Here is a 14,772-nt window from a genome sequence, read left to right on the forward strand (position 1 = left end):
TGATATGGTGCTATCACTGGAAATTCTTGTTTTCCTTGTTTAGATGTAACGGTGATTAATACAGGTTTCCAGGCTGTACATTATTGGAATCCTGCAGTGCTGTGGCAATACATTTGGTCACCTACACTGCAGAGTTCCTCGCTGTTTCTAGAGCTGCCTAGCTATAAGTAAAATGATTTTGTGGAGTTGCAAGGAACTTACAAAATGGGATCACCTGTCAATCCTACTGGGGGTATGAGCACTGATTGTCTATTGGAATCTTTCTGAATGCCGTTAGGTGACAGCAAAACAGTACTCATTATTGACATGTTTAAATTTGCCTCATGGGTTAAAGCAAGGCTGGAATCTCTTATGTAGACTGCTTTTTAAAAATGTTAGCAGCACAGAGTTGATCCTGGTGTGCCAATAACTTTTTAGTTAATCTTCAGAATGGTATCACACACAATGTATCTCACATCCCAAGAGCATATGGATTGTGGCCATGGTTGCAAAAACTACTTCATGTGGCAACCACAATATCTCCAGGGACATAATTTATGGAACATATAAATAAATAAGCTTAATCCCTTCTACCTCCAGTATTATAATTATTTCCATAATTGTGATTCTGGAAACAAATATACAATTACTCAGGCATGCAATGCTCAGCAATTAGAATCTTAGAATTTGGTGAGAAATTTTCCTTCAGATATGTTTAATTTAATGTAAAGGAATTAGTTTTGAAATGCTATAACCAAAAATATTTTTTTTTTGTACAGTCATATGCATGGCATCCATGGGATTCATCACTGATTGTAACAGCAGGTATCACAGATGAAGGTGACTTGTATCTTTGGAACATTGAAAAAGTCAGTATTGTAGCAAAATATACAGCTGGAGATGGATATTTATCAAAGGTTATAGCCTTAACTTGGAGTCCTGTTACTGCTGAACTTGTAGTGAGCATGCAAGTAGATCGTAACTCAAATGGTGAGACAATGGTATTTATTTTTTTCAAAGTTCAGTGTTCTAGTGCTCTAGTGAATGATTTGATGATTTGATAATTTGTAACATTGATCTGGGAAACCCTATTTTGTACAACAGGTGTGTATCAAGGTACTGAGGTACTGTCCTTGGCATTAAAAACCATAAAAGTCTCAGGCTTTCAGAGCCATAGGGGTCTGTCTGGAGTCAGAACAGAATAGAGAAGCACAGTAAAACTCAACTTTGTAAAAAGTTCATTCCTTCCATCTTTTATTTCCCAATAAGGTGACCACTTAAGCCAAGAATTAAGCTTTCCAAAGTTACATTTGTTTTTGTTTTCAATTTCATTTTATGTAGCCTAAAAGGTCAACTACCTTCTTCTGCTTTTAGTGTCTATACTTCCTACTTTTGAGTCCAGATCAGAATATTAAATTACCTGCTATTTCATATTAAGAAACTAGCTGATGGTAGACGACTTGCAGTTCCTATTTTGCATATTGTGGGTCCTGGTGAGGACCTAGATCTCGCCAGACCCTCAGACAAAATGGATCCAGACTGTTCAGGCAATAAGTCGGTGGCAACAGGTGAACCTGAGACATAAACTGCCTCTTTGAATGCCTTCCCAGGTTCATGATGACGCCATCCTCCAGTGGAATTGCAGCAGTTTTTTCCACTGCCTGGCTGAGCTATGGCAACTGTTAAGCTTTACACCTGTTTCTGCATTGCCCTCCAGGAAACCTGGTTCCTGGCACTGCAGACCCCTGCCCTCCACAGCTGTAAGGGATGTTACAGGAACCATAGTGACCATAATTGAGTGTCACATGGTGCAGTACACCTGAATGTGTTAGCTGCACTGACTGATCAACTTAAACCTTATAGGGTGGCACTGCTTACTGGTCGAGGCAGAGATGTCGAATCTTTACTGTCTCAGTTCAACCTCTTAAATACTTGGCCATTGATTTATTAATTTGCAGCCCAGGACTTCTCCCATCTATCCATTGGTGAGCACATGACACTCTGTGTGGTAGTGACCACTCCCCCATCTTCTTGTCTCTGCCCCGGCGTCAGGCCCATGGATGCCTGCCCAGATGGGCTTTCGACAAGGCAGACTGGGAAACTTAAACCTCTGCTGTCACCGCTGAATCTCCCCCACATGGTAACATGGATGTGATGGTTGAGTGGGTGACAACAATAGTTTCTGCGGCAGAAAACACGATCCTTCGCTCTTTAGGGTGCCTCCAACAAAAGGCAGTCCCTTGGTGGTCACCGGAGGTCGCTGAAGCAATTAAGGAGCATTGGCGAGCTCTACAGTGGCATAAATGGCACCCTTCCCTGGAGCACCTCACAGCCTTTAAACAGCTCTGTGCCTGCACTCGCCAACTGATCAAATGACGGAAGCAGGTGTTGGGAAAGATACGTCTCAACCATTGGGTGCCATACTTCACTTTCCCAAGTCTGGGCAAAGAACAAACCAGTTTTCGAGTATCAGATCCAAACAGGTGTTCCTGGTGTTAACATAAATGGCGTGTTATCTACTGACGCAAATGCAATTGCCGAGCACTATGCTTGAGCCTCTGCGTCGGAGAACTAACCCCCCCCCCCCCCTTCCGCACCCCAGCCTTTCGCACTCTCAAATGGCGGCTGGAAGGGAATGTCCTCTCGCCCACTACACGCCACAATGAACCTTATAACACCTCATTGGGTCCTGGAGTCATGTGGCCTGCTGGCTCCATGTCAGTGTGGCTTCCGCCAGGGTCACTCTACCACTAATAATCTTGTGTCCCTTGACTCTGCCATCCGAACAGCCTTTTCCAGACGCCAGCACCTCGTTGCCGTCTTTCTTGATTTACGAAAAGCATATGACACGACACAACCTGGTGACATCATACCTTGCCACATTATACGAGAGGGGTCTCCAAGGCCTGCTCCTGATCTTCATACAGAATTTCCTGTCACTTCGTACTTTCCATGTCTAAGTTCGTGCCTCCCATAGTTCCCTACCCCCCCCCCCCCCCCAATATCCAGGAGAATGGGGTCCCACAGGGCTCTGTATTGAGTCTCTCTCTATTTTTAGTGGCCATTAATGATCTAGCAGCAGCTGTAGGGCCATCCGTCTCACCCTCTCCGTATGCAGACGACTTCTGCATTTTGTACTGCTCCACCAGTACTGGTGTTGCTGAGACACACCTACAGGGAGCCATCCACAAGGCACAATCATGAGCTCAAGCCCACAGTTTCCAGTTTTCGGCCGCAAAGTCATGTGTCGGCATCGTACTGTTCATCCAGAACCAGAACTTTACCTTGATGGTGATCCACTCACTATAGTGGAAACGTATCGATGCTTAGGACTGGTTTTCGACACCTGATTCACCAAATCACTTGGTTCCCTCACCTTCGTCAGCTTAAGCGGAAGTGCTGGCAGCACCTCAATGCCCTCCGCTGCCTGAGCAACACCAACTGGGGTGCAGATGGCTCTACACTGCTGCATGTCTGCAGAGCCCTTGTTCAACCCCACATTGACTATGGGAGTCTGGTTTATGGTTTGGCAGCACCCTCAGCATTGCATTTACTCGACCCAGTGCACCACTGTGGCATTCGCCTAGCAACAGGAGCCTTCAGGACGAGTCCAGTGAGAAGTGTCCTGGTGGAGGCCAGAGTCCCTCCATTGCAGGTTAGGTGTACACAAATGCTGGCCAGTTATGTGGCACATGTTCATAGTTCTCCTGCACATCTGAATCACCGTCTCCTTTTCCCACCCATGACTGTTCATCTCCCACATCGGCGGCCCAGGTCAGGGCTTCAAATTGCAGTTAGTGTCTGATCCCTTCTTTCCGAACTGGAGTCCTTGCCTTTACCACCTATACAGGGTTATTACAAATGATTGAAGCGATTTCACAGCTCTACAATAACTTTATTATTTGAGATATTTTCACAATGCTTTGCGCACACATACAAAAACTCAAAAAGTTTTTTTAGGCATTCACAAATGTTCGATATGTGCCCCTTTAGTGATTCGGCAGACGTCAAGCCGATAATCAAGTTCCTCCCATACTCGGCGTAGCATGTCCCCATCAATGAGTTCGAAAGCATCGTTGATGCGAGCTCGCAGTTCTGGCACGTTTCTTGGTAGAGGAGGTTTAAACACTGAATCTTTCACATAATCCCACAGAAAGAAATCGCATGGGGTTCAGTCAGGAGAGCATGGAGGCCATGGCATGAATTTCTGATCATGATCTCCACCACGACCGATCCATCGGTTTTCCAATCTCCTGTTTAAGAAATGCCGAACATCATGATGGAAGTGCGGTGGAGCACCATCCTGTTGAAAGATGAAGTCGGCGCTGTCAGTCTCCAGTTGTGGCATGAGCCAATTTTCCAGCATGTCCAGATACAGGTGTCCTGTAACGTTTTTTTCGCAGAAGAAAAAGGGGCCGTAAACTTTAAACTGTGAGATTGCACAAAACACATTAACTTATGGTGAACTGCGAATTTGCTGCACGAATGCGTGAGGATTCTCTACCGCCCAGATTCGCACATTGTGTCTGTTCACTTCACCATTAAGAACAAATGTTGCTTCATCACTGAAAACAAGTTTCGCACTGAACGCATCCTCTTCCATGAGCTGTTGCAACCGCGCCGAAAATTCAAAGCGTTTGACTTTGTCATCGGGTGTCAGGGCTTGTAGCAATTGTAAATTGTAAGGCTTCTGCTTTAGCCTTTTCCATAAGATTTTCCCAACCGTCGGCTGTGATACGTTTAGCTCCCTGCTTGCTTTATTCGTTGACTTCCGTGGGCTACGCGTGAAACTTGCTCGCACGCGTTCAACCATTTCTTCGCTCACTGCAGGCAGACCCGTTGATTTCCCCTTACAGAGGCATCCAGAAGCTTTAAACTGCGCATACCATCGCCGAATGGAGTTAGAAGTTGGTATATCTTTGTTGAACTTCATCCTGAAGTGTCGTTGCACTGTTATGACTGACTGATGTGAGTGCATTTCAAGCACAACATACGCTTTCTCGGCTCCTGTCGCCATTTTGTCTCACTGCACTCCCGAGCTTTCTGGCGGCAGAAACCTGAAGTGCGGCTTCAGCCGAACAAAACTTTGAGTTTTTCTACGTATCTGTAGTGTGTCGTGACCATATGTCAATGAATGGAGCTACAGTGAATTTATGAAGTCGCTTCAATCATTTGTAATAGCCCTGTACTTGAGGTCCGTTCAAGTAAACCTCCATGGTGTACAGCTAGGCTGCAGCTTTGCCTGGACCTTTCACATGGCCCTAAGGACTCAGTTAACCCTGTGACTCTCCGCTGTCACTTCCTCTCGATTCTCGACTTGTACCGGGGCCATGAAGTGCTTTACATTGATGGCTCGATCACTGATGGTCACATTGGCTTTGCCTATGTTCATGGAGGACATACTGAATAGCACTCCTTGCCGATGGCTGCAGTGCTTTCACTGCAGATCTGGCGGCCATATTTAGTGCTCTTGAGCACATCTGCTCATTCCCAGTTGAGTCATTTCTCCTGTGTACTGAGTCCTTGAGCAGCATACAAGTTGTTGACCAGTAGTAACCTCATCATCCTTTGGTAGCGACCATCCAAGAGTCCATCTGTGTCCTGGAATGGCCCAGTCATTCTGTGGTGTCTGTCTGGACCCCAGGTCACATCTGTATACCAGTCAACAAACTTGCTGACAGGCTCGCAAGCAGGCTATGCAGAAACCACTTATGGAGATTGGCTTCTCTGCAACTGACCTGCGTTCAGTACTATGAACAAGGTTTTGTGGCTATGTCATAACCTCGGTACACACAACAAACTGCATGTCATTAAGAAGACTACGAATGTGTGGAAGATCTCCTTGTGGGCCTCTTGCAGGGACTCCGTTGTTTTCTGTTGGCTCTCCGTTGGCCACACTTGGGTGACACATGGCTACCTCCTGCACCGTGATGACCTGCCTCAGTGTCGGTGCGGTTCCTGGCTGACAGTGACCCATATGTTGGTGAGCTGTCCTCCTTTGGCTGCCCTGAGATGGATTCTTAAGTTACTGGACTTCTTGCCACTAATTTTAGCTGACAATGCATCATCAACTAATTTAGTTTTATGTTTTATACATGGTGGTGAGTTTTATCATTCTATATAATTTTTAGCACATGTCCTTTGTCCCTTCGTGTTCTCCACTCTAATGCTTTTAGGCTGGATGTTTTAATGTATTGCAGAGTGGCTGGCTTTTCCTTTTATTCTTGTGTTTGGCCAGCCACAGTCATATGCTCACTTGTTTTTATCCCTTATACCTGTTTATTTGCTTCTCTCTGTGATTTTCTTTTCCTGTTTTGTCCATTGTAGTGTTGGTTGTCCTCCTGTCTTTCTTCTGGTTCTTTCTTTCTCCTGTTATTGTGCTGTGCATCTCCTTTCTATTCTTCTTTCCCTTGTGTAATCATTTTACCACCCCCCCCCCTCTCCTTCCCCCTCCCTCTTTTAAACCAACCTACCATTCCCAGTTATTTTGCTACCCAAATAAAAAAAATCATCTATGGTACGTCTGATTTCTCATTTCCTAATCCAACTGGCTTAGCATCCACTGGTTTAATTAAAGTACATTCCATTAGCCTTGTTTTACTTCTCCAAATATTCATTTTACGACCTCTTTTTGAGACACTACACATTCATTAAAACTGCTCCTCATAGTCGTTTGTTATCTCTAACAGAATTACAGTGTCATTGGCAAATCTCTGTTTTGTTTCTTCTTCCAGAATCTTAATTCCCTTTTCAAATCTCATTTTGCATTACTTCACTGCTTGCCCATTGTGCAGACTGAGTAACATTGGGGACAGTCTATAACCTTGTTTTACTCCCTACTTAACTACTACTTACTTGTCATGTCCTTTGACACTTATAATAACTCTCTGTTTTCTATACAAATTGCACATAACTTCTGCTCCATATACAGGGTGTAAATAACTGTTCACAGTGTACCATAGTGGTGTAGAGGAAGTAGAGTCAATCAATGTGATACCAAACAGTCATGGTTTATCAATCTGGGAAAGTACCTAATATTGACCTACAAAAACTACCTAAGCTACAAGTTACATTTATAATTTTATTTAAACTTAATGCCTACAAGCACAGTAGTTTCATAGTGAAAAGACAAGACAAAATGATGTAACTGTTAATTTTATGCTTTTGAAACACACACAATTGTAAAGAAAAATTTACACCAATGTCAATTTTTTTACAATCTATAAATGCATGACTGAGCCATTTGCATAAGAGCTCAGTCAATGAAGAGAAAGGGTTGAATATAGGCAATAATTTATGTAGTCACAAACCTTTGTGCAGTAGTAGGAGGGATTGCCATGAACAATGTACTACGTTCCTGACTGGTGAGGACTGAAAGTGGAGGTGGGTGTGAGTTTGAAGGTCACATTTGTACTTCTCTCTTGAATGATTCAAAAAACTGTGGCCTCTAGTGAAAATGTATACCAGTATAAAATTAATCTATGTCAAATTTCCTACAAAAAAGGTTCTATTTATTTTTCCCCATGTTAATAGTTTGTGTGAAAATCTCACAGGACTTACAGGATCTGTAGCTTAGGTGGTTTTTGTAGGCCAGTTTGCAGTAATTCCCTGACTTGGTAGACCCCAAGTGTCCTGTGTCATACTGTTCACCTCAACTTCCTCTACAGCACTGTAGTACACCATAAACAGTCATGGTTTACAGGCTATATTTTTCTGCTGCTACCTTCACAATTTTGAAGCATGTGTTCCAGGAAACACTACCAAAAGCATTTACAAATGCTGTGAGTTTAGGTTTGCCTTTCTTCAGCCTATCTTCTGAAATAAGTGAATAAGACCAGTATTTCTTCATGTTCCTATTTCTCTTCAGAACCCAAAACTTATATTCCCTGAGGTTGGCCTCCACCAGTTTCTCTCCCCCCCCCCCCCCCCCCCCCAATCTGTAAGTAACTTGTCAGTATTTTTCAGTTGTGAGTTGTTACATGGACAACTCTCCAGATGGAATAGATTTGTTACTGGTGGCTCTCCCAAGGATCTCGATAATTGTGAATGCCATCTACTTCCAGGCGCCTTGTTTCAAGTGATATCATACAGTGTCCTGTCAAATTCTGCTCATAATACACATCTCATCTACATTTACTTTTTTCTGCCCTTTCTATAATATCGTCCAAAAGTTCATTTACCTTGAATAACTCTTCTATATATTCCTTCTGCCTTTTAGCCTTCCCTTCTTTGTTCACCATTTGTCACTTGAGCATCAAGTATTTATAAAGAAGCTTCTTTTCTTGAAAGGTCACTCTAATTTTCCTATAGGTAGCATCTATATTTCCCATAGTTGACATGCTTCTACTGCTTTGCATTTATATTTTAGCCATTCCTGCTATGTTATTGTTGCAGTTTCTATTGCTCAGTATATATATGTTGCCTAATGCTCTCTTTGAAGCTCTCAAGAAACTCTTCTTTAAATTTATGCAGCCTCTTCCTCCTTAATATGCAACCTTTATGAAATTTCTCATGTTCCAATTCAACATTTGCCAACAGCAACATGGGAAACCCTCCTTGCATGTCTTGATTCAGCAGACAGGCTGCTTTCCCAACTCATGGAGAGAGGCAATTTGGATACCTCTCCACAAACCAGGAAAGGGCCACAAATGTCCCAGTAGTTATCAGAGTGTCACCTTAATGAGCTGTGGGGGAAAGACCCTGGAGCAAATGGTTAACTGTCTCTTGGTCTGGTTGTTAGAGACCAGGCAACTAAGTCGTCAGTATGTGTCGTCAGATTTCGGTCCACTGTCGACAACCTGACCTTGCTAGAGTCAGCTGTTAAACAGGCTTTTGTATGTGAACATTACTTTCTTGACATAGTCTTTGACATCAATAAGGTGTATAATGCTACTTGAAGACAGTATTCTAGACAACTCTATCAATGGGGCTTTTGGGGTCACCACCTGTTCTTCATACGGTCTTTTCTGCATAAGTGGTTTTGTAGGTTACGAATTGGTGACAGGCTGTCAGATCATTTTGGGCAGGAGAATGATGTCCCTCAGGGCAGTGTTTTAAGTGTTACCCTCTTTGCCATAGCCATAAACAGTATCACATCTGTGATAAGGAGTCCTGTACAGTGCTCCATCTTTGTAGACAATTTTGCAGTTTTATTTTCCTACTTCAGCATTGCAACAGTGACTCATCAGTTGCAGTGCAGAGGCTAGGGGACTTACTTACACCATTCTACATTTTAAAGACTCTGTAAGGTTTCTGGGTCTCATTTTTTAACTCCAAATTGTCACTGCTAGCACACCAGGGAGACGTGAAAGCCAGAACCCAGAAGGAACTGCATATCATAAAGTGCCACAGCCAAGGTCTTCAGAAGCCACCAGGGCATGTAAAGTTTCATAGGCCTTTTGTGCATTCACAGCTACACTATGGGTTTAGAATGTGTGGATGAGCAAGGGCTTCTTATTGATCATTGACACTATCCATTATATATCATTATAAGATCATTGACACTATCCACAACAGTGGGCTTAGGCTGGCCACGCTTGCTTACTGGACAGTCATCTACCAAGTCTCTGTGCTGAGGCTGAGGAATCATCACTCACAATCCAGTGGCAGTTCCTCATAGTGCATCAGACATGTATATTCCTTGCAGCTCTGAATTCACCTGCATACCAAATAGTTGCTTGCCTGCCTCTGGGTTGTGTTTTCTCAAATTGTCCATGAGCAGTATGGCTATTTTGGATCTGCATGCAGTGTGTAATGGTGTCACTGAGTGTAGAGCAAGTTCAACCCCAAATCCACGGTTTCAACTGCCAACCATCCCGATTATTGCAGAAGCCCAAATTAATTTTAGATTTATTGCAGTAGAGGAGATGTTGTGCTCCTGTATATATTTTAAATACAGTATTTTGTGACAGTTTAACTGAACACCACAACTCTGCAGCTGTCTTTACAGATGGATTTAAACAGGGTGATACCATTGGTTCCTTTATTGTTTTCCCTGATCACACCCTTCAAGACCTGACTGCTTCAAGACTTTACTGTCTATTACCCTGAATTATATGCGATATTGTGGGCAGTGGAGCAGATGAGATGTGCTTATAGTGCTAAATTCTTTGTCCTCTCTGATTCTCTGAGTGCCCTTTATTCTCTACAATGTTTTACCCAGAAGATAAGGTAGTCCAGAATGTCCAGGAGGTCCTTCTCCAACTACAAAGCCTGGGAAAAGAGGTGTCTTTTACTGGGTATTGCAGGATGCAGAAGGGCAGACACAGCAGCCAAGGAAGTGTGTGACAATCCTCAGTCAATTCAGTGTGCCATCCCCATGCAATGCTAACACCTCAATGTGAGGTACAGAGCTATGCAGCAATGGGAAGACGTATATCCATAAGTGGCAGGTAACAATTGCATCTGCTGCCATGGCATACCTCCTTCCAGTCACAAAGCTGGGATGTGGTCCTCCTTACTTGTCTCTGAACAAGCCACAGCCCTATGACGTATGTCTTCTTGCCCTATTTGAGAGGCTACTATTGTATACTAGTTCATATGTAAGTACTGTAAGGTTTTACTATCAGCTTCAGCACTACAGAGCTATCAGTAAGAACAAACGAAAACAGCCAGACACAGTTCATCGTTGAACACAGCAAATCAGACAGTGGGTTCTACAAGAACAGAAATAGATTTTGTACCCATGAGGCACAGTAATCAAAAGGGCATCTTCATAATTTCTTCTGTTTTCAGTTCATAAGGAAGTGTTCAATTTTTCTCAAAGTACATTAAGCCACCGCCTTGTACACCCCTCCTCCAACTCCCCATCCCGACCACCCTCCTCCTCCCAGACCTGTCCCATCCTCCCCCCCCCCACTCCCACTCCTCCCACCAGATCCCCCACTCCCACTCCTCCCACCAGATCCCCCACTCCCACTCCTCCCACCAGATCCCCCACTCCGCCTCCCACCAACCGTATCCCCCGTGCCTACTCCCACCGGCCCCCCCAGGGGGGTGCACAACTCATTTGTGGATACATGCGTGGCGAGCACGGGGCCCCGAGCTATTGCAGCTTTCCTTCTTTCCAGGGCTGCATTTCCTTCCCCTTCTCCTCCTTTCCTCTCCTTGCTCCTTCCCCCTCACCCTCTCCTCTCCCTCTCTTGGTGTTCTTGCTTATGTTGGCCCCCACTATCCTCCTGGTTCTGTTGGTTTTACAATTTGGCTTTGTTGCATAATCACCACCTCCTTTTGGCACTCACTGGTCCCCCTCTGGGGTTTGACCTCCATTACTAAATTTCTCTTCCATAGTGTGAGCCATTTGGGGAAGAGCACCTTACCTAGTGTCTCCGACGTGTGCCCTCTTAGTTCATTCCACCTTTTCTTTCACGTCGTTTTCTGATGCTAGGATGCATAGCCAGCACGGTAGCCAGCCCGTGCGGTGGGGTCGCTATGTACCCTTTCGGTTGAGCCCCCTGAACACACAGGGATCACACTTCTGATACCTGAGCTGTGACCTCCTCATGCAGGCCTTGGAGTGGTTTCTCATCATCCTGGAGCATCGGAACTCCCGGCAATGGCCACTGTGCCATACGGCTCTTGCTGTGGCTGGGTGGCGCCCATGAGGAGAGCCCCTGATCTGAGTGGGTGGTATCAGGGCGGACACTATGCAAATGAAACACATACGGGTCCAGAACTCTGGCTGTTCTTCTGCGGCCGTCTCTCTGCATGGGACTGATTTCTTCTAGTGCTGCTTCTCCTGCCCCTTCGGCCTTCCCTTCCAGGGCTACCCCCTGGGAAGAGGGTCAGGCCCGTCGGCTAGGGGCAAAGCCTTTCCCCTGCTATCTGGTTTGCACCAAGACTGATGGGGATACTTTCACCAATACCAAACCTTTATTCTTTGTGGAACACATTGAAGACAAGTTTGGCAAAGTGGACTCCCTGAGCAAGATGCGGTCGGGTTTGTTGCTGATCAAAACTGCTTCAGCTGCCCAGTCTGCGGCCCTTTGTGCCTGTACCCATCTTGGCACAATTCCTGTGTCCATTACCCCCCCACCAGTCTCTAAATATCATTCAATGTGTGATTTTTCACAGGGACCTCATCCTTCAAACTGATGATGAACTTCGGGACAATCTCGGACGGCAGGGTGTTCACTTTGTTCGGCGTGTTCATAAAGGTCCTAAGGACAATTGCATTGATACTGGTGCCTTTATCCTTGCCTTTGAAGAGGATACCCTCCCTGAGAAAGTAAAGATTATGGTTTATCGATTTGATGTGAAGCCGTACATCCCACCTCCTATGAGGTGTTTTAAGTGCTTGCGTTTTGGATACATCATCCCGCTGTTCACAGGCCCCTCCCTGTGGTGACTATGGATGTCCGCTCCATGAGGGGAGTCCCTGTGTTCCCCCTCCTGTGTGTGTTAATTGTCATGGCAATCATTCTCCACATTCAACAGATTGCCCAGTATATAAGAAGGAAAAGAAGATACAGGAGTATAAGTCCCTTGATCATTTAACCTACAGAGGCTCGTAAGAAGTATACATGTCTTCACCCTGTGTCCATGGCGTCTAGTTATGCTTTAGTTACATCTTCACCGCTTCCTCCCTCTTCCTTACCCCAGTCCCGGACCCCTCTCCTCCCCCCCTCCCCTGTGGCTCCCACACCTTCTCCTCTGGGTGCTGCTCCCCCTCCCCAGCTGGAGAAGTGTCCCACTCCTTCGGCATCTGCCAGTCAAGGTAGCCCCTCACAGGATGCCCCTTCCCAGCACCTTCCAGGCCAAGACTGCGAGAATTGCGGTCTGTCGGCCACCAGGTCGCCCGATCTCTTTCTGTTCCCGATCTTGCTGGAGCTGGCTCCTTTATGCCACACAGCCCTCCTCGATCTCAAACAGAAAAGAAGAAGAAACGTAAGTCCCGGGACAAAGAACCTCTGGTGTCACCAGAGGTCCCATCCCCGGCTTCACAACCAGATTCTGACCTGTCGTTCATGTATATTGCCCCCTCCTTGTCGGAGACAGGTGGTGACCTGGCGGTATGACTGGCTTTAGCCTGTTTAACCCCCATTTAAATCGTTGTTCTGTGGTTATCCAATGGAATTGTAATGGATACTACTGTCACCTTCTGGAATTGACTCCCTTATTTCGTCTTACTCTGCAGCTTGTGTGGTTCTACAGGAATCTCATTTTACTGATGATCACACACCAACCCTCTGTGGGTTCTGTGTTTTCTGTCAAAATCGGGTCGGACCCCTCCGTGCTTCTGGTGGCGTTTATACATTGGTCCGTACAGACATTGCTAGTGCGTGGATTCCTCTTCAAACTACATTGGAAGCGGTTGCTGTTAGGGTCCACCTGGACTCTGAGGTCATGGTTTGCAAGCTTTATCTTCCTCCTGACAGGACTCTTACACCTGCTGCCTTAACTGCCCTTCTTCAGCAACTTCCTCCTCCCTTCCTCTTTCTCGGCGATTTTAATGCTCATCATCCCTTGTGGGGCAGTGCATTTCCATCTAGACGAGGTCTTCTCTTAGATCAGTTTATTACAGACCACGACTTGCGCCTTCTTGATGGCCCCCCTACTCATTTCAGTGCCGGTCATGGTACCTTTTCTGCCATTGATCTTTCTCTTTCTTCTCCCTCTCTCCTCCCTTCATTACACTGGTCACCACACGATGACCTTTGTGATAGTGACCATTTCCCATTGATTCTCTCTCTCCCTTCCCGCTCCCCGATGGACAGGTTACCTCGTTGGTCTTTCCAATGCGCCGATTGGCGTCTATACACTGCACAGGTCATGTTTCCTCCCTCTTTGTCGGGTTGTATTGATGACGTCATACGTGACATGTCTGACATGATTGTTTACGCTGCTAGCCTTGCTGTACCATGCTCATCTGGACCATTTCATCGCCTGCAAGTCCTGTGATGGAGTACGGCCATTGCCATTGCCATCCGTGATCATCGTCGAGCTTTGCAACACTTTAAGAGGCACCCATCCATTGCCAGCCTTATTACCTTGAAACGTCTTCGCGCTAAAGCCCATTATTTAATCAAACAGAACAAACGGATATGTCCAGAACAATTTGTTTCTTCCCTCGGTTCTACTGTCCCTATGTCACGGGTATGGGCTACACTTCACTCTCTCCAAGGTTGTCATCAGTAGTCCACCCTCCCAGGCCTTCACCTCCCAGATAGCCTTTGTACGGACCCATTGATTCTTGCGGAATATCTTGCGACACATTTTGCAATGGCATCAGCATCAGCCTCCTATCCGGCTGCTTTCCTTTACCGGAAACAGTGGGCCGAAGCTTCCACCTTATGTATTACCCCTTTTCAGTCAGAATTTTAAATCGAACCTTTTACTGAATGGGAATTTCTTTCTGCACTTTCTTCTTATCAGCCCCTGGCCCTGACTCCATTCATAACCAACTGCTTCAACATCTCAGTGCTCAACAACGGCAACATCTTCTCTAGGTGTTTAACTGTATCTGGCTCCAGGGTGACTTCCCTTCTCATTGGAGGGATAGCATCGTGGTTCCTGTCCTTAAGCCTGGTAAGAACCCCCTATCTGTTGACAGCTATCGGCCAATTAGTCTGACCAATGTTGTTTGCAAGTTACTTGAACAGATCGTAGCCCGTCGGCTCAATTGGGTCCTCGAATCTCGGGATATATTGTCCCCTTACCAGTGTAGCTTCTGAGAGGGAGGTCTCCAATCGATCATTTACTTCGCTTGGAATCCGCAGTTCAGCAGGCTTTTTCCCAGCGCTGCCATTTGCTTGCAGTATTTTTTGACCTTCGCAAGGCCTATGACGCAGCCTG

General features: G+C 45.5%; 1 protein-coding gene across 1 annotated transcript in view; it reads left to right on the forward strand.

Annotated features, from left to right (window-relative positions):
- LOC126183929 (uncharacterized) overlaps positions 1-14,772 on the forward strand; it is a 184,203-nt gene that overhangs the window by 117,021 nt on the left and 52,410 nt on the right. The window contains exon 4 of the mRNA XM_049926277.1: positions 759-969. Within this exon, the coding sequence (XP_049782234.1) occupies positions 759-969 (211 nt within the window). The remainder of the gene's footprint in view (positions 1-758; positions 970-14,772) is intronic.

This window comes from Schistocerca cancellata, chromosome 4 (genome assembly GCF_023864275.1).
Source record: "Schistocerca cancellata isolate TAMUIC-IGC-003103 chromosome 4, iqSchCanc2.1, whole genome shotgun sequence".
NCBI classification, from domain to species: Eukaryota; Metazoa; Arthropoda; class Insecta; order Orthoptera; family Acrididae; genus Schistocerca; species Schistocerca cancellata.